Source organism: Macrotis lagotis, chromosome X, assembly GCF_037893015.1.
Source record: "Macrotis lagotis isolate mMagLag1 chromosome X, bilby.v1.9.chrom.fasta, whole genome shotgun sequence".
NCBI classification, from domain to species: domain Eukaryota; kingdom Metazoa; phylum Chordata; class Mammalia; order Peramelemorphia; family Peramelidae; genus Macrotis; species Macrotis lagotis.
In genome coordinates, this window is record NC_133666.1 from 424,361,878 (window position 1) to 424,380,860 (window position 18,983).

General features: G+C 36.0%; 1 protein-coding gene across 1 annotated transcript; it reads left to right on the top strand.

Moving 5' to 3' along the window:
- The first annotated feature begins 1,527 nt into the window (after window positions 1-1,527).
- LOC141499217 (small ribosomal subunit protein uS15m-like) lies at window positions 1,528-2,634 on the top strand. The gene is given in 2 exon segments (XM_074202061.1): window positions 1,528-1,617; window positions 1,894-2,634. Coding segments are annotated over 2 exon segments (831 nt in total).
- The last annotated feature ends 16,349 nt before the right edge of the window (window positions 2,635-18,983 follow it).

The following is an 18,983-nucleotide window of genomic DNA, read 5'->3' on the forward strand; positions in this document are numbered from 1 at the left end:
CTTAACATTTGTTCCCTCAGTATCTGCCAAGATTGATTAGGTTTATTTGATGAGTTTCTGTCCCTTCCTCCATCTCCTATCTCTACATCAAAACTGCATGCTATATGCCTGGTAAAGAGACTCACCTTTCCTAATTCAAGAATATTGTTGTCTTTTGATCAAAGGAAATTTGATTAGTTTCATTTCTCTAGCATATAAAATAATGATTGAAGTGTGGGAAAAACATGACTCATCCTTCCTATCAGCATCAGATTTGAGGGTGAGTAAAAAGTAAGACAAATAGAACAGTGGAATCAAATCCACTGGAATGACTAAAATAATCAGAATAATTTGGTGGCCCTAGCAGGAAAATTTTTTTTTCATTCATGGAATTTAAACTTTAGCCAAGTTGACTGGCATGCATCTATTCAACATATTGAAGATTATCTGCATTCAATTTTGATCAAGAAATTCCAGCCAACATTTTCCTGCTTTCCATTCTGTGGAGCCATATTTGGCAAAAGTAAACCCAATGGGCTTTTATCTTGTCTTCTTTTTTCCTTCTGAATTCTCTTCATTATACCAAAATAATCACAGCTCCTATCCATATGGAAATAAATGCTACTATTACATAGATATCTCATTCATATTCACAATAGCTCTTTTTAATCAGGTAGGGTTCTTGCGGGGAAGGATTCATGCCTTGACCTATATAATATGAAACCAAGTCTACTGACTAAATTTGATTAAAAATTTATTTAGCAACTGTTAAATGAATGCCACTTTTTAAGGGGCTAGAGATGCAGAGACATGAACAAAACAGTTCTTATCATTAAATAACAATATTTCTATTGAAATTTGACTGTGTATAAAGTATATATACGCAGCAAAGTAAAGATGAGAAAATTTGAGGAAGGAGAGAATATTAATAGAAAATCAAGAGAGTCTTCTGAGGAGATAAGAAGCATCTGACTTTTAAGACAGAAAGTTGAAAGGCCAAAATAAGGAATTACATTCCAGTCAATAGGAATAGCTTGAGTGAATGCATGGAAATATGATAACTAGCTAGTCCAAATTGACTGGAATAGAAAGTACATGAAGGGGAATAATGTGAAATACAGCTGGAATGGTTGACTGGAGCCAAACTGTGCAAGGGCATAGGCACCAGGATAAAGAGTTTATATGTTTTCCTAGAGGCTGTGGGGAGCCTTTGAAGATTTCCAAGCTGGGAGGTAATAAAGTCAGAGCTGTGCTTTAGAAAGACTATTGGACTGCTATGTGAAGGATGGGTAAGAGAGTTGAGATTAATTAGGAGCCTATTAAAATTGTACAAGTGAGTGGTAACAAAAAGTGAATTGAGATCTTGGCAGTGTAAATGGAGAAGGGGATGGATACAAGAAATGTTATGGAGGCAAAATTGCCAGAAGCTGATCAGATAGGAGAAGTAAAAGTGAGGGAAAAATCCAAGATGGCTTTGAGATTATAAACCTGTTGATTAGAGTGGTCTTCTATAGAAAAAGAGAAGCTTACCCAAAGTTAGACAGCAAGATGATAGAAGGCTTTGGTTATGTTAAGCCTGAGGAGTCAGTAGGACATTCAAATAGAGATATCCAAGAGTCAGATATGTTCATTGAATATGTGAGTTGAGAAAGATTAGTACATCATTTAGAAATGATTATTGAACCTTTGGGAATGGATGAGATCATCAAATGAAAGCCCAGAGAGAGAATAGAATAGAAGCTCCAGGAAAGATCTTCCAGGGAAAAAATAATGAGATAATGATCTCCCCCAGTAAAAGGACCTGGGAAGGAATGGTTAGATAGGGGGAGAAGTAGTTCAACCATAGAAGAAAGAACATTAAATAAGGCCTAAGAAAAAGTTGCAAATTTAGCAGCTAAGACATAATTGGGTCAGGCTCAGGTCCCGGTCCTGGCCTGCACACCTACAGCCAGAGTAGCTGAGGGGGCTCCATACCTGCTGAGACCTCTGGGAAATGGCCTTCTCTTCCTTCTCCAGGAAGCCTGAGCCTAAGCAAATAAAGCAGCAGCCCAGAGCAGCCAGATAGATGACCTGCCTTCCTCCGTGCTGCTAAAAGATTATCAAAACGTCCCTGGAATCTACAAAGTAGGTGATGTGAAAAGACTCTTGTTTCTGGAAATGGCCAATCAGAAGGAAAAAATGAAGATAAAGACAGAACATTTGCTAAACAAGATCTCAGTAAACCCAGAAGATATCACATCCCTGGAAACTCATGTTATAAAACTGACTGTCAAGATCCAGATCCAAAGAACACATGCAGAAGAAGCCTCACAAGGACAAGGCTCACAAGCGATCCTACTTATGACCATTGACCAGAGAAAAAAGTTGCTCGATAAACTTCAACAGACCAACTTTGAGGTGTTTGGGAAGACCTTCAAAGAAATGGGCATCAAGTACACATTTCTTTCTCTGTATTACTGCCCAGTGTACCAACAATGGATGGCTAAGAAAACTTTTTGTAATAGGGATTTCCAGGAGGCACAGAAGCAGAAGAAACAAGAGGAAACACTAAAATGTGAAGCATCAAAGAGTCCAGAGAGACAGGAAACTTCCATTTTAATAGCCCAGTATCCACCAATCATGTGGCACTTTATTAAATACAAAAAATTAAGTTAAAATCCAGTCATCCATGGAGAACATCACTAAAAACAAACTAGATGATTTTGATTACATTAAATTAAAAGGTTTTTGCACAGACAAAACCACTGTAACCAAGATCAAAAGAAATGTAGTAAACTAGGAAACAATCTTTACAACTAATGTTTCTGACAAAGGACTCATTTCTAAAATATACAGAGAACTGAGAAATATTTTTTTAAAAAAAGCCATTCCTCAATTGACAAATGGTCAAAGGACATGCAAAGACAATTTACAGATAAGGAGATCAAAGCAATCCATAGTCATATGAAAAAATACTCTAAATCATTACTTATTAGAGAAATGCAAATTAAAGCTTCTCTGAGGTACCACCTCACACCTTTCAGACTGTTCAATATGACCAGAAAGGATAAAGATCATTGTTGGAAGGGTTGTGGGAAATCTGGAACACTATTACATTGTTGGTGGAGCTGTGAATTCATCCAGCCTTTCCATAGAGCAATTTGGAACCATGCCCAAATGACAATATAAAAATGTGAATACCTTTTGATCCAGCAATACCACTACTAGGTCTATACCCTGAAGAGATGATAAAAAGGGTAAAAACATCATTTGTACAAAAATATTCATAGCAGCCCTGTTTGTGGTGGCAAAGAATTAGAAATCAAGTAAATGTCCTTCAGTTGGGGAATGGCTTAGCAAACTGTGGTATATGTATGTCATGGAACACTATTGTTTTATTAGAGACCAGAAGGGATGGGAATTCAGGGAAGCCTGGAGGGATTTGCATGAACTGATGCTGAGTGAGATGAGTAGAACCAGAAAAACACTGTATACCCTAACAGCAACATGGGGGTGATGATCAACCTTGATGGACTCACTCATTCCATCAATGCAATAATCAGGGACAATTTGGGGCTATCTGCAAAGGAGAATACCATCTGTATCCAGAGAAAGAATTGTGGAGTTTGAACAAAGACCAAGGACTATTACCTTTAATTTAGGAAAAGACCTGATATCTTATTGTCTGATCTTGCTATCTCTTATACTTTATGTATCTTCCTTAAAGATATGATTTCTCTCTCATCACATTCAATTTGGAACAATGTATACCATGGAAACAAATGTAGACTGGCAAATTGCCTTCTGTAGGGGGTGGGGAAGTAAGATTAGTGGAAAAGTTGTAAAACTCAAAATAAAATCTTTAAGTACAGAAAAAAGAGCAAAGGGATGAGACAAAACTTGATTTTAATTTTTTTAGAAGATCGTATTTCATTTCCTTCGTTTACTTTTCTTTTTTAGTCTATTGATGATCACCTTCCTTTGAAAAATTAAAAATAAGACCCAATTTAAAAAAAATCCAGTCATCCTTCTGTCCTGTTAGAATATGAGGAAGGACAGAGTTGAAGACTTGAGGAGAGAGAGACTTCACCAACTTTGTACCTGAAGACTCTTCTGTGGTTCATACATATGGATACAGGCATGCTGACTCCCAGGAGGCAAGGACATGACTCAACTAGTTTTGTTTTGTTTTGTTTTGTTTTGTTTTTGCAGTATCCAGAATGGTTGAGTGTTTTAATAAATGATACAAGAAGTCAAAAGAAATAATTGGTAACTTTGGAGAGAAAAATGTCAGTAAGATTGGAAACCATATTTCTAGGAGTTAAGTGAGGGGAGAGTGAAAAAACTGAAACAAATATCTTTGTGAAGTTGACTGAGATGAGGCATGGAAAGAGAATATGGAAGTGGCATATAAGGAATATATTGATTCTTCTTCCTACCTCAAATTACTTGGAAGTTAGAAAGGGGAAGAATGTAAAACATAGAATGTTCTGCAATAAAGAAAGTAGGTAGGAATGAGACTTTTTTCTGGGGAGAGAGCTAGGTTTTTATAAGCACTAGAGAAGGAACAAGTGGAAGTGATCAAGAATATAGGGAAGTTTCCAGTTGATAAATGGTCAGAGGATATGAACCGGTAGTTTTCAGAGGAAAGAAATCAAAGCTATCTTTATTCATATGAAAAATGTTCTAGATCACTAATGATTAGAGAAATTCAAGTTAAAACAACCTTTCAGAGTGGCTAAAAGAACAAAAAAGGAAAATGATTAAAGTTAGAGAAAATAGGGAAAAACTAGACTGCTAATGCACTGTTGGTGGAATTGTGAATGGATTCAACCATTTTTAGAGAGAAATTTGTAATTATGCCTAAAGGGCTGTAAAACTCATAATACCATTTGATCCAGCAATCCTACTGTTATATCTATATTCAAAAGACATAAAAAAATAAAAAGGGGAAAAGGACCCATTTGTTCAAAAATATTTAGAACTTTTTTTGTGGGAACTAAGAATTAGGAATCAAGATACCCATTAATATAACAGAATATTAATTTAATATAAGAAATGACAATCAGAAAGATTTCAGAAAAATCTCTAAAGATGTCCATGCAAAGAGAAATGAATAGAATCATAAAGACAATGTATATAGTAACAGAAATATTGCATGATGAAGAACTGTGAATGACTTAGCTATTTCTTAGCAATATGATAATCCAAAAAACCCAAAGAACTTATGATGAAATATGCAGTCTGCCTGGAGAGAAAGAACTGATACTGTCTGAACAAAGACTGAAGCATGCTATTTTTCCTTTTTCTTCCTTCCCTCCCTCCCTCCCTCCTTTCTTTATCTTTCCTGCTTTCCCCTCAAATTTATGTCCCCTTCTAATTCAGACCTATCCTTACCCAGTCCTTATCCTTCTTTGTTTGATTTTCTTATTAACAAACTTCCATGTATATATATAAATGTATATGTATAGTTTTACATGTTAAAACAATTTAAAATTTTTTTATGGTTTTGAGTTCTTTTCCCTCATTCCTTCCCTCCTTCCTTTCTTTTCAGTTCTTCTTATACAAATTGACAAAATGCAAATGTTTTACATGATTACATGTATATGAAATATATTGGATTACTTTCTATCTCAGGAAAAGGAGGAGGAGAGAATAGGAGGAATAGAATTTGAAATTCAAAGCTTTAAAATGTTAAAAATTGTTTTAACATGTAATTGGGGAAAATAAAATTATATATAAAATATAGGGAAGTTTGTTAAATCAGAGAAGTAAATAAAACAGAAGGATAGGAATTGGGTAAGAATAGATCTGAATTAGAAGGGGGATACAAATATGAGGAGAAAGTAGGGAAAAAAGAGATTTTAATTTTAGCAGACTCTTGAACACCAAAATATGCAGGGAAACAGATATGAATTTTCCAGCCTAGAAAGGGAAGAGCCTGTGATAGTATTCAGTGGATTGGATAAAAGGATGGCAGGGCCCCATGGTAATGATGGCCATTAGGAAGTTCAGGTCTTGAAAGAGGCCATCATCTCAGGAACTTGACTCATCTCTCATTCTTTACTATGGTACTTGATAAAGATCCAGACCAGCACAAGAATGGTAATGGCAGAGTTGAGATGATCCTTGCCCTCTTAGGTTGTGTGCTTATAGACCCCCCAGTATGGACCTCATTGTATCCTGGTATCTCCAATAGAATCACAGATATGCTTTGGGCTGTTTGCTCTAGTTGTAAACATTTATGATTACATTTTTGTGCTTCACTACACTGCCTACATCTTTGAGTTCCAAGTAGGAACTTTCATGATCCATAATGGTTTAAGGATTTCTCATCTCAATACTATATCACTAAAGTGCCTCCCAGCAAACTACAGCATTTTCTATTAGATGAAATAAAAATTGACTCTGGGACAGCTTCCTTCCAGAGATCCAACATTCTGAGACAAACCAGCCTTCTTCTCTTTGCCAACAAGTTGTTGAATTAATACCATTTTTGTCCAAGAACTCTATTTTCAATTTTTTTTCTTACAGGATTTGTTAAAAGCAACTGAAGATCTGAAATCCAGATTAATTATGAAACAAAGAACAAACTGCTTCTGGAGTTTCAGATTTGTAAAGAGTTGGCAGTACCCATGTATTAACAATTACTGGAGTCAGAGGAAACTTTAGAGGTAAGAAGATGCAAAAAAAAACCCTCAAAAAGACCCTACTTTGGCTCAAGTATGTATGCATTTGAAAGGAAATACATACTAATGGTGATTATCTAGATATTAAGAAAATTGTAGCAAATGCTCTCTTGTAACCATGGACACCAGTAACATACAATAGAAGAGCCAATGTTGCTCTGTAATGAAATTCTGTATAACTTTATTATTACTGTTTTAAAAATATGAACTTTGAAATTTCATTTCTTGTCTAACCCACAATACTTAGAAATAGAGAGAGAGAAAGCTTGACTTTTAAAAATGTAGTAGTTTATTTGTCTTCTTTGAGAGATTATGCCAAGGAATAAGTTACTTTATAGGACCCTTTCAAATGCCTTTTATCACTTGGATGCCTTTTGTCACTATTTCCTTCTCCACTCCTGTTTCATATGAAGAGGCAGTACCTTTCCAATACCTATCTACTGGAGGGAGTCCAGCAGTCATGATCAATTGAAGTATTCAATAATAAGAATACAAACTACTTAAGGTTAAGATAAACTGCAAATAAAGTCTCATATTATTCAGAGTGGCCCAGGTTTGAAACATTAAATAGTCTCTTGTCCCAGATCTTCAGGCTCTTTGTGTTATGTATATCTTCAAAATGGATCATGATCTTTGAGGACCTTGGTTTTTTTAATCTTTTTCTTTATTTCTATCTCCAGTGATGAGCCTAATTTTCCTTCAGTTCCCCACAGCTGAAGAAGCAAGATCTTTTTCTTTTTGATGCTTTGGCTTTGATTTAAAATTATTATCCATACAAACAAATGACCCTCAACTTGACTGATGTTTTTCTGGACTATGCTCATAGGAAATATTTGACTAGTCTTTCTCTTGGCTATAGACATTCAGTATTTTATTCAATTTCCCTGAACTGCTCTTTCTCTTCTGAGTTTGGTTTCCTCCCAACTAGCTTCCTTTGACTTTTCTGCCTATACACTCCTTTATACATTTAACCCTTTGTTTTCTTAGTCTTTTTCACTTTGGGTCTGTTCCCTGTGTGTGTGTTGTTATTGTTGTTAGGAGTAAAATTAGTTTATTTTTCTGCCACCAATTTCAATAAAAATCCTCTTAATTCTTTACAACTCTGCCCCCTGGTGTCATCAGTTCATGTAGGCTAGACTAGGGCTCCCCTCCTCTGTTCAGGCCCATACACTATATAGTCTTTTTTTCAGGGATCCTAAATTGTTCTGAATAATATTAACTTATTAAAAAATAACTATTGCCTCTTTGGAATCACTCCTTTTAAAAAACACTTAAAATAGTCAAGACTTCACATTTAAACTTGGTTCTCCATCCCTGAAGTTGTCTCTTAAGTCATGATTGCTTTGGGGTAAGGGTAAAGAGGGGAGATATAGGGAGGTTCTGGCTTTGTTTCATATTCTCAAATCCATGACAGCTGTCTTATGAAGAGGTTTGCACCTGTGTGCATGTATTTGTATGTAGATTTATTTTGTTTGCTTGATTGGTAAAAACTCCATTTTAACATGTTATCACAATCCAACTTATTTTCTCTCACTTATCAGCATGGAATAGAATTAGACCCTCTAGGCAAGGACTAAGGTTTAATCTTCCAATACCACATCATGTAGAATATCTTTAGAACACATACTCCAGAAAGACTTATGTATTGATTACTCTGTTGTAATCATTTAAAGCAACAACTTTGAAATATGTAAGAAGACTATGAAGACAAAAAAATGGAGAGCAGATTAAAATCTCTCTCTCTCTCTCTCTCTCTCTCTCTCTCTCTCTCTCTGTAAAGGTCATCAAAAAGCAAGCCTTCACATAAATTTATGCCAATAGAATAGTTTATGGTTAATTAAGAAAAAAATTGAAGTGTTTTCTGTTTGATCTTAGTTAATTAAACACATGGGCCAATAGGGTCTAGTCAAAAGGGCTCTGGACTGGATTAGAAAGACCTGACTCATAGTCACAGATCTGTCACTGTCTCTTACTTGAGCACTTTACCATCTGTGTAACATAGGCAAATTCTGTAGTTTTTCTGGACCTCTTTCTTCTTCTTTAAAATGAAGATGTTGACTAGATGCTCTTAGACCCCTTCGAAATTTTCACTGAGATACACTTACTCTCTCTGGGACTTGCATTCCTTAACTGTAAAAATAAAATAGCTGGATTTGATGATCTCTGTCAGATATAATGGATGGAAGGAAAGAAAGTTACATTTAAGTTCCAGTCATGTACCATTTGCAAAGTGCCTCATAAATATTATCTTTCATTTGATTCTTACAGCAAACCTGGAAGGTAGATGCTATTACTATCTCCAGGTTGTTGTTGTTGTGGTGGTGTTATTGTTATTCAGTCATTTCTGACTCTTTGTGACCCCATTTGGGCTTTTTTTTTTTTGACAAAGATACTGGAGCGGTTTACCATTTCAAAATTTCTTCAACTCATTATACAAATGAGGAAATTAAAGATGATTAATTGAGTTGACCAGAGTCATGCAACAGTAAATATTTGAGGTTATATTTGAACTCAGGAAGGACAAACATCATCATCATCATCATTAAGTACCAATAAATGTCAGATATCATTCTAAGCCACTGAATATTTAAAAAATGGCAAAAAAACAGTTCCTGCCATCAAGGAGCTCACAATCCAATGGAAGAGAGAATAAGCAAGAAAATAAATACAAAGCAAGTTATACACTGGAAAAAAAGTAGGGAAATGATTAAAAGGGGATAGGAGCTAGAATTAAGACAGGTTGGGAATGGCTTCCTTTAAAACATTGATTTTAATTGAGCTATGAAATAAATTGGGGAAGTCAATGGCTTTAGTTGAAGATGGAGAGTTTCAGGCAGGGGATCAGTCAGAGAAAAAGCCCAGGCTGAAGAAATGGAGTGGCTTGTTCATGGAACAAGAAGAAGGCTGGTGTCACTAGTTTGAATAGTACATGGTGGAAAGTAAGGTATAAAAAGATTGGAAAGGTAGGAAGGGCTATGTTATGAAGGTTTTTAAATTGCAGAGGATTTTTATATTTGATTCTGGAAGTGATAAAGAATTACTGGAGTTTATTGAGTAAAGGGAAGACATAAACAGATCTGTAGATCTTTAGAAAAATTACTTTGGTTGCTGAATGGAGAAAATAGGGAGACTAGAAGTAGGCAGACCCACAAGCAGATTACTATAATAGTCCTGGTGTTGGGTATTGAGAGCTTGCCTCCAAATGGTGGCAGTGTCTGAGGAAAGAAGAGAGCATTCAAGAGATACTGAAAAGTGAAATTAAAAGACTTTAAAAAATGATTGGGATGGAGATGAGAGATGAGAATTCTAGGGTGTCTCCTAGGTTGTGAGTCTGAGGGAAGGGGAAGATGATATTGCCCTTTATGATGATAAGGAAGTTAGGAGTTGAGGAGGGTGGTGTAGAGGAAAAGATAATGAATTCAGCTTTGGACATATTGGGTCTAAAATATCTACTGAACTTTCAGTTCTAAATGTGTGGGACATTGTTGAAGATGTGAGAATGGAGGTCAATAGAGAGGATAGAATAGGAGAATTATGGAATTATCAGAAGTGGGATGGTAACGCAAACTATGGGAGCTGATGAGATCACCAAGTGTGTAGTATATAGGGAGAAGAGAAGAGGACCCAGATCAGAACTCTGTAAGTCATCTATGGTTAGAGAGAAGATCTGGATGATTGATATCCTCTTCTCTCTTAATTTTCTTTCTGTTTTTAATGATTTTTTTTGCAAGGCAATGGGGTTAAGTGGATTGCTTAAGGCCACACAGCTAGGTAATTATTAACTGTCTGAGGCCAGATTTGAACTCAGGTACTCCTGACTCTAGGGCCGGTGCTCTATCCACTATGACACCTAGCCACTCCCTTCTCTCTTAATTTTCAAGAAACTATTCACTCCTGGTTCTCATCTATCTGATCCCTTCTCTGTTTTCTTTGTTGGATCCTCCTCTGGGTTTGAATTGTAGGTTCCTTAGAGTTCTATCCTGAGCTCCTCTTCTCCTTCTACACTACTTCACCTGATGATCTCATTAGCATCCATAGATTTAATTACCATCTCTATGTTGAAGATTCTCAAATCTACATATCCTGTCCCAAACTGTCTTCTGGCTTCCAATCTCTCATTTCCACCTTCCTTTTAGACATCTAGAACTGGATAGATAGTAGATATATTAAATGCAACACATCCAAAATAAAACTCATTATCTGACTCCCTAAAACCCTCTCCTCATCTTCTTACTCCCTCTGGTGAATAACCAAAGAGTTATCCTGGATTCCTTACTATCTCTAATTCCCCATATCCAGTCTGTTGCCAAGACCTGTTGACTTTACCTTTGCAACATCTCTCCAATATGGCCCTCTTCTTTCCTCTGACACTACCACTACTCTAGTGTAGATCCTCATCACCTTTTGCCTTGTTATGGAATAAACTGGTGATAAGTCTATCTTCCTCAAGTCTCTCCCTACTACAATCTGTTCTCTGTTTAATTGTCAAAGTAATTTTTTCTAAAGTGCAGATCAAATTATGCCACTTTGATTTGTCAAAAATGTAGTAGCTAATCTTTTTGGGGGGGGCAAGGCAATGGGGTTAAGTGACTTGCCCAAGGTCACACAGATAGGCAATTATTAGTGTCTGAGGCTGGATTTGAACTCAGGTTCTCCTGACTCCAGGCTGATCCTCTATCCACTGCACTTCCTAGCTGCCCCTAGTAGTAGCTAATCTTTCTTCCATCATTCATGAGTGATCCTTTTAGATCTTATCCATTGATTTTAGTGTCTTGTTCTTCAACTATGTACTGGAAAATTTTTATGGAGTAAAGGTTTGAATTGAAGGGAATACAACTTCATTATTCCATATAGCTTCTTTCCAATGTCAGAATATCAAGTCTTCAAGAACTTCATAGTGTGTAGCACTAGCCCTTGAAGTATGAAATCTGATCTTTTTAAAGTTCATATACCAAATCATTTGTCACTTTTTTGGGAGGTGGGGAAATGCAGGCAACTGGGGTTGTGTCTTGCCCAGGGGTCACACAGCTAACAAAGTGTCAGACCCTCCTGACTTCAGAGTCAGTGCTCTAACTACTGCTCCATCTGGCTGCCCCAACCTGTTACTTTTTGTAAGTGGTATATAATAATGCAAATGTATGTATGTTTAATGTGTGCTAATGCAAAATTGTTTAATATGTGATTTAAAATTAAGATGTAGAGAATGTAGAATTCCTCACTTTGAATATTTTATATAGAAATGAAGAATTTTATCTAGCCATTTATTTAAATCAAGTTGTAAATTTTTCTGCTGCCATTTGGAATAAATAAAAATTTTGACCAAAGCTGAAATAAAATTAGAGAACTAAGAGGGAGAGGCATACATAAATTATTGAGAGACTAAAAAGAATTTCATAAATGTTTCCATTGAATTTCTTTTCTTGCTTTAAAAACATTTTAAAGAGTTATTTCTGAGTGTTCAGAATGAAGATGGTTAAATTTAACCTAATCATTTACACGATAGAACACTAGGTGGCGAAGTTCTATGAAGAAACAAAAGTTCCTGCTTTTTTTTTTGTTTTTTGGATTTTTTTCTCTTTAGTCCAAGGTCTTTTTTATTTTCTGTAGTCAAATTAAACTAGGCTTGCCATTTTAAAATGATATTGCAACTTTATCAAAGTAGTTCAATAAATAATATTTAGCACAACTTTGGTTTTTTTTTAGTCTCAAAACTGTCTTTATCCATAAATAAGCAGGTTCACTTCACAGATAAGGATAGCACACCTCAGTATCCCAAGGAGTCACTACAGGAAGAAAATGGTAAAACATGACCCAAACTCTTTAAAGCAACATGAATTCACACCTATAGGACCTGATAGAAATAACTCCCCTAAAATCTGTGACTGAGTTATCAGGTATAGTCTGATATCCAAATACATTTGAGGAGAGCATATTTCAAAGGGTTCCCAGGAGACATAAGTAGGAATCTATGGCATCTAGGCAAAGATCAACACAGGAGGGATGGGAACCTCTCAATCATAAAATTCTGAAGATATAGACACAAAAATTTCAAGGAGTAGAAAAAACAGAAATTGCCTAAAGAGACTGACATAAATATTTGGGGAACCCACCAACCAAATTAGATTTTATAAATGATCCATACAGAAGATAGAAACAAGAGCAGAGAAGAGATGCCAAATATAAGAACATCACAGTCCTATAGAAAGGCGCTTAAGCTGGTGAGAACACATAAGGAACTTACCAGTCAATTCAGATTTTAAAAAAAGATATATACAGAAAATAATAAATAAGAGCAAAGGAGAGTTGTTGGATATAAAACATATTAGGGTATTGCAGAAAATACTGTTAGGGATGTTAAATCTCAAGAGAAGATGAGGCTGTTGAGGAAACCTAAACCCAACAAATTTTAAAGAGAGTTACATGGGGAAAGAGAAGCATCAAAGAAAGACTGGGATCAATGAATGCATTGTCTGCAGGGAATGATGATAAGTATCAAGAGATAGATAGCAAGGCTTCTTATTTCTTATTTTACTCTTTTGTTTGCTGGGGAGAATGTCTTTTGAGTAGGAAAACACAGAACACTAGCCAATTAGGATGATGGCAATATCCAAGATAAATAACAAGATAATAAGAAAGTACTTAAGGTTGATGGTGACCAAGTGACTAGTAATTAGTAAATTCCTGTTATGTGCTAGGAACTGTGCTCGGTGCTAGGAATACAAAAATGAACATGATGAATTCAAATCACCTGGAGCAGATGAGCTATCTTCTTGGGAACAGAGAATTGGCAGATGTGACTGCTGAGGGGCTATCACTGGTCTTTGAAAGTGAGGTACTACAGGACTGCAGAATGGTAAAATTTCCTGAGTTTCAAAAATTGGAAGGGAACAGATTGTGAAAACTAATGATCAATGAACCTGAATTCTATTTCTGGGGAAATTATAGAACGGATTATTAAAGGAATAGAGAACCTCTGAAAAAGAAAGTAATGACAAAGATACAGTGTAGTTTCATCAGAAAAAGGTTATGGCAAGCATCTTTTTTTTCTGACAGGGAAATGTTGCATACACTGTTTGCCTAGATTTTAGCAGAGCATTTGATGGAATGTGTTACATTATTCTTGTGCTAGAGATGGAGAGATGAGAACTAAAAGGTGATATAATTAACTGAATTTAGAACTAGTTGGAATGTTAGGCTCAAATAATCATTCAATGTTGCTTTGAGAGATTTTTAGTGCTATTCCTCAGGGCTCTATAACTATGGTCCTGTGCTATTTATCATTTTTAAGAAACCAGTAACTTGAACAAATATGTAGCTGGCATGACTATCAAACCTCAAATGACAGAAAGCTGAGGATAGCTGACATAATGGATGAAAGAATTAGATTCAAGGCTAGAATATTGGACTTAACATAGATGAAATTCAGTTGGGATAAATGTAAAATTTTATTCTTTATTTCAAACAATCAAGGATACAAGTAGAAGATTATTGAACCACGATTAGAAAGGAACTTGTTCAAAAAAATTCTAATGTTAGTGTACTACAAAATTAATTGCAAGTCAATGATACTCTTGCAGTATATGACAGTGACCACCTTAAGAAACCTAGCTCATAGGAATACAAAGATCAAAGTTCATAATCTGTTCTGGTAAAGCTACATTTGCAGTGGTCTCCAATTCTTGGCATCAGTTTAGGATAGGCATTGATAAATTGAAAGATGGGAGAATGGTATTGCCTTTCTTTGTATCTCCAAGGCTTAGCATGGACCCTATCCTATGTTAAACACTTAATAAATGATGACTAACTGGCTGATTAGAGAACAACCAGGATGGTGAAAGGCTTTGCTTGAATCCATGTTGCATTAAGATCAAAACTCAGAATGCTTAGCCTGGAAAAGAGAAGACACATGCTGGGCATGATGCATTCTTAAAATCCCTGTTGCTGGGAAGCTGAAACTAGTGGAACAATCGAGTTTGGCTAAAACCGATCAGATTTTGTATTAAGTACTTACCAATATAGCAAACCACCTCTTCTTCGTGTAAAGGGGTCACCTAAGGAGAACTGCCTAAGGAGAACTAATCTGGACCAAACTGGAAAAAGAGCTTCTATGCCATTCTGTGGTGTGGTTTGGACCCATTCAGAATAGGGGTTTGAGGGGGAAGAGGAAGGTATAAGTGAAGGGAGACAGGGAAAGGGGAGAGACTGGGGAATGGGAAAAAGAGAGAGAAGGGGGAAAGGGAAGGGAAGGGGGAGAGAAGAGAGGGATGGGAGAAGAATGAGAGGAGGGAGAAGAACAGAGGAGAAGAGGGGAAAGAAAAAGGGAAGGGGAAAAGTAAAGGAGGAGGGAAAGAACGAAGTAGGGCAAAAACTCAAGGAGAACAAATACTTTTTTTTGAGTACTCTATTATTAGAGTACTGAATCAATCTTTTGGTTTATAATGGACTTTTGTCTCTATCTTTAACTTCCTTGGGATCAAAGTAGTAGAATACCTTAGTAGTAGGATAACGATCTCAAAACTTTGAACAGTTTAGTCAATATATATATTGCATTGCAGTCCAAATCAGTATCCAATATGAATGAACCAGTTCCCAGCTACACCAATAATGTTTTAGTTCCTATCTTTTTTTAAAGAATTTCCAATATTTGATAGTGGGGGGAGAGAAGGAGATGGAGTTCTTTTATAATTCTTGACAATTTTCTTGGTATGGGATGAAATTTTGGACTTGTTTTAATCTGGAATGCAACTTCTTTTAGGGGGCAGCTAGATGTACAGTTATAGAGCACCAGCCCTGGAGTCAGGAGGATCTGAGTTTGAATCCAGCTTCATATACTTACTAGATTATGACCCCAGACTAGTCACCTAATCATGTTGATCTCAATTTCTCATTTGTAAAATGAGTTGGAGAAGGAAATGGCAAACTACTCTAATATCTCTGCCAAGAAAATATCATATAAGAGTCACAAAGAATCAAACACAACTGAAGCGAGTGAACAACAAGCTTCTTTTAAAAGATAATGTGGTGTAGTGGAAAAAGTTTTGGATATGGCATCAAGGAAGACCTGTTTAACTCTCCTCTCTGATAGTTAATAACTATGCAACACTAAACAGTTAAGTCACTTAAATTCATTTAGTCTTACTATACAAATTCTAGTATTATTTGTATATCTGCTTCTTTATTTTTACATTATAGAGGGAAAACCATCACTTGTTATATTGTACATATGATTTCCAGACCTGAATCAAGGACTCCTTTTGCTAGGGGGAAAAATGATTTTTCACCTCTATATAAGTCTTTACTTGTTCTTTTTTATTTTCTGAAATAATTTTGAGCCTTTTTAAAAAATTGGGTCTGTATCCATTTCAGGATATAACACTTTGATCATTTCAGAAGCATAACAAGAGAGTACATAAATTAATTCACAAAATTTCAGCAACAAGGATTAATGTTTTCTGTAGTTGCTAAGGCAGATTTCCCATGTCAGGCTCATCTGATCCTTTGAAGTTAGGAATTTCAGACTTTTGTATTTTGTGCCCCAAAGAAAATATGGAATTTGTGAATCCTTCCTCACATGCCCTCTGCTCCTTCCCCTTTCCCCCACCAATTACTGAAGAAATTTTTAAACATGTTGACAGATTAACAACTGCTGCTTGGTGGGATGGAGGTTTAGGGCATGATCTTCTTTGTTATGCAATTCGCTCTAAATGTTCTTCATTTGAATGGATTGGCACAGTAAAAATCCATTTCCAAGAAGATGCTTATAGTTTCTTTCTCGTATACACAGGAAAGGGTTATCTAGGTACATTTTAAACATATATTTTCCCATACTTTTCTGTATTCATCATAGTTATTTCTTATACCACAGTGATATTACATTTGTGTACCACAACTTCTTTAATAACTTCCCAATCAACATTAATCTTCTTTGTTTCCAACTCTTTTTTAACCAAAAAAGGAATGGAACTTCCTTTAATGACTATTCAATAAATTGACTACTCACTTTACCCAGCAGCATATTGTCCTAGGAATCTCTGATTTCAGATTTCCTTTTTGCCTGATTGTGTTTCCACCCTACTTCTACATGATCCCTTTCAGCTTACCATCCTGGAGTCTCAGCATTCCCATCCAATAGACAATTCAACTAAATAAACTTCTCTTAAGTTTCTGTGGTATGGACATCAGTTTAATCATGTCATTCTTCAATTCAAACTCCAGTGGATGCCCATTACCTCCAAGATCAAATAGAAAATCTTTTGTCATTCAGAGTCCTTCATAATCTAAGCTTCCCCCCACCTTTCTCTGCCTCCCACATTTCCAGAATTCTTAGACCTTACTCCCAGACATATATACTCTTTGATCCAATGGCACTAACCTTCTTGCTGTTTTAGAAAGAAGACAGTCCTTCTCTGCCCTCCAGGAATTTTTTTCTGGTTGTCCCCCAAGCCTGGAAGACTCCTTCTCCTCACCTACTGATTTCCCTGACTTCCTTTAAATTCTAACTGAAATCTCATCTTTTATAGGAAGCCTTTTTCAACCTCTCTTCATTTTATTTAGTGCCTTCATTCTGTTTCTTATTTATCATGTCTTTAGCTTGTTTGTAACATGTTTGTTTGCATGCTATTTCCCCAATTAAATTATTATTAAGTTCCTTGAAGATAGAGACTGTCTTATTAGGAACTCAGATAAGTAGTCATACCCATTTGTGTATACACACACACACACACACACACACACACACAAACACATGTGAATTTGGGAATTGTAGGGATAGAGATGATGGTTGAAACTATATAACTAAGGTATCTTGCTAGGACGGAAGAAGTTTGAGGGCTAATCCTTGGTGAATGCTTAGTTAGGGAAAAAAAGAGGAGGAAGAAATAAAGAAGAGCTAATCAATTAAAAAGATTGATGAAAGCCACAAGAAAGTGGTGCCTCAAAAGTTAAGGCAGAGAGAATACTCCAGAAAAAAAAGAGGTTAATCAGTCTGGCTGTATGCTCCAAAGAAGGTAAAGAGGACAGGATTGAAAAGGACGATTGGATTTCATAATTAGCTGGTGATAGCTGACCTTAGAAAGACCAACTGATTATGTCATTGAAGAAATAGAGGCATCTGATGGTGACAACATTTTCTAAAAAGTTTTGCCATATAGAAGAGTGGAAGAAAGGCATTGTAGCTTGAGAAAGATCCTCAAGAGAATGGTTAAGGGGAACTTCCATAATTGAGACTTTATCATGAAGGAATGATCTAGGGGATGATGACTGGAGCAGGCTGAAGGGGATATAATCTGACCATAGGAGAAGCTCATTAATAAAGAAAATGAGGGACAGAGAAGAAAATAGGGGCAATGTTGAGAAGTTTAGGAATGACAAAAGGGAGAGGAGATTCCCTGAGTAGGTTGAAATAGGAGGTTGTTGGTGTTGTAAGTGTTGGACCTGGGAGTAAGCTTGGGATCATGAGGAAGGAGGAGTTTGGGACAGTTGCTGTTTTAATGAGCCAAAAGGAATAAATTAGAAGATTTTCTGAGTGGCATCAAGGACTCAGTTAAGATTATATATCATAAATTTTTAGAGGATAAAATCAGAATAGTATACGACAGAATATTGGACTTGGAGTCAGCTATGTGGCCCTGTGCAAGTCATTTCCTTTCTCTCAGGCTTCATTAACTATATAATGAGAATAAGATTAGCACCTACTTCTCAAAGTGTATGAGGAGCAAACAAGAAAACATATAACATAAATTTGTAGTGAGCAAATCAGCTTGCTTTGTATTGCAATTTTTCGCTGCAAGGTTTTATAATTTCCTCCAGCTCAGCTCAGCAGTATATAAATTGGAATAAAAGAGGCAAATGATGAACTTAATCAGTGCCTAGTCCATAGTATGTACTAGATAAATGTTAGTTATTATTGTAATTATTCACTGTGATTTTGATCCCTTCCTAGTGTAGAACCTCTTGGCTGCAATCTCTCTTACCACCTTTTTAACCACTTATGACCTAATTTAGTAAAAGTTGGTAAGGGAATTATAGAAATCTGATTTTTGAGTGACTGACTATATTCCAACTTAAATTACCTCTGTTAATGAAGAAGCCATCAACTCTCCTGTGAGTCTAGTTTTAGAACTGAGGGGACCTTAAAAATCATCTGATCCAACTTCTTCATTTTATAAAAGAGGAAATTAAGGCCTGAAGAAGTGAAATGATTTGCCCAAACCCATAAGCAGTGACAACTCCTGACTCCAAATCTTGCTCCTGTGACCATCAGTGGATAGCATCAGATTTTTGTGCATTTCTTAAAGCAGCCATGTTTCTAGTAGTGGTTGGAGTCTCGGTATAGAG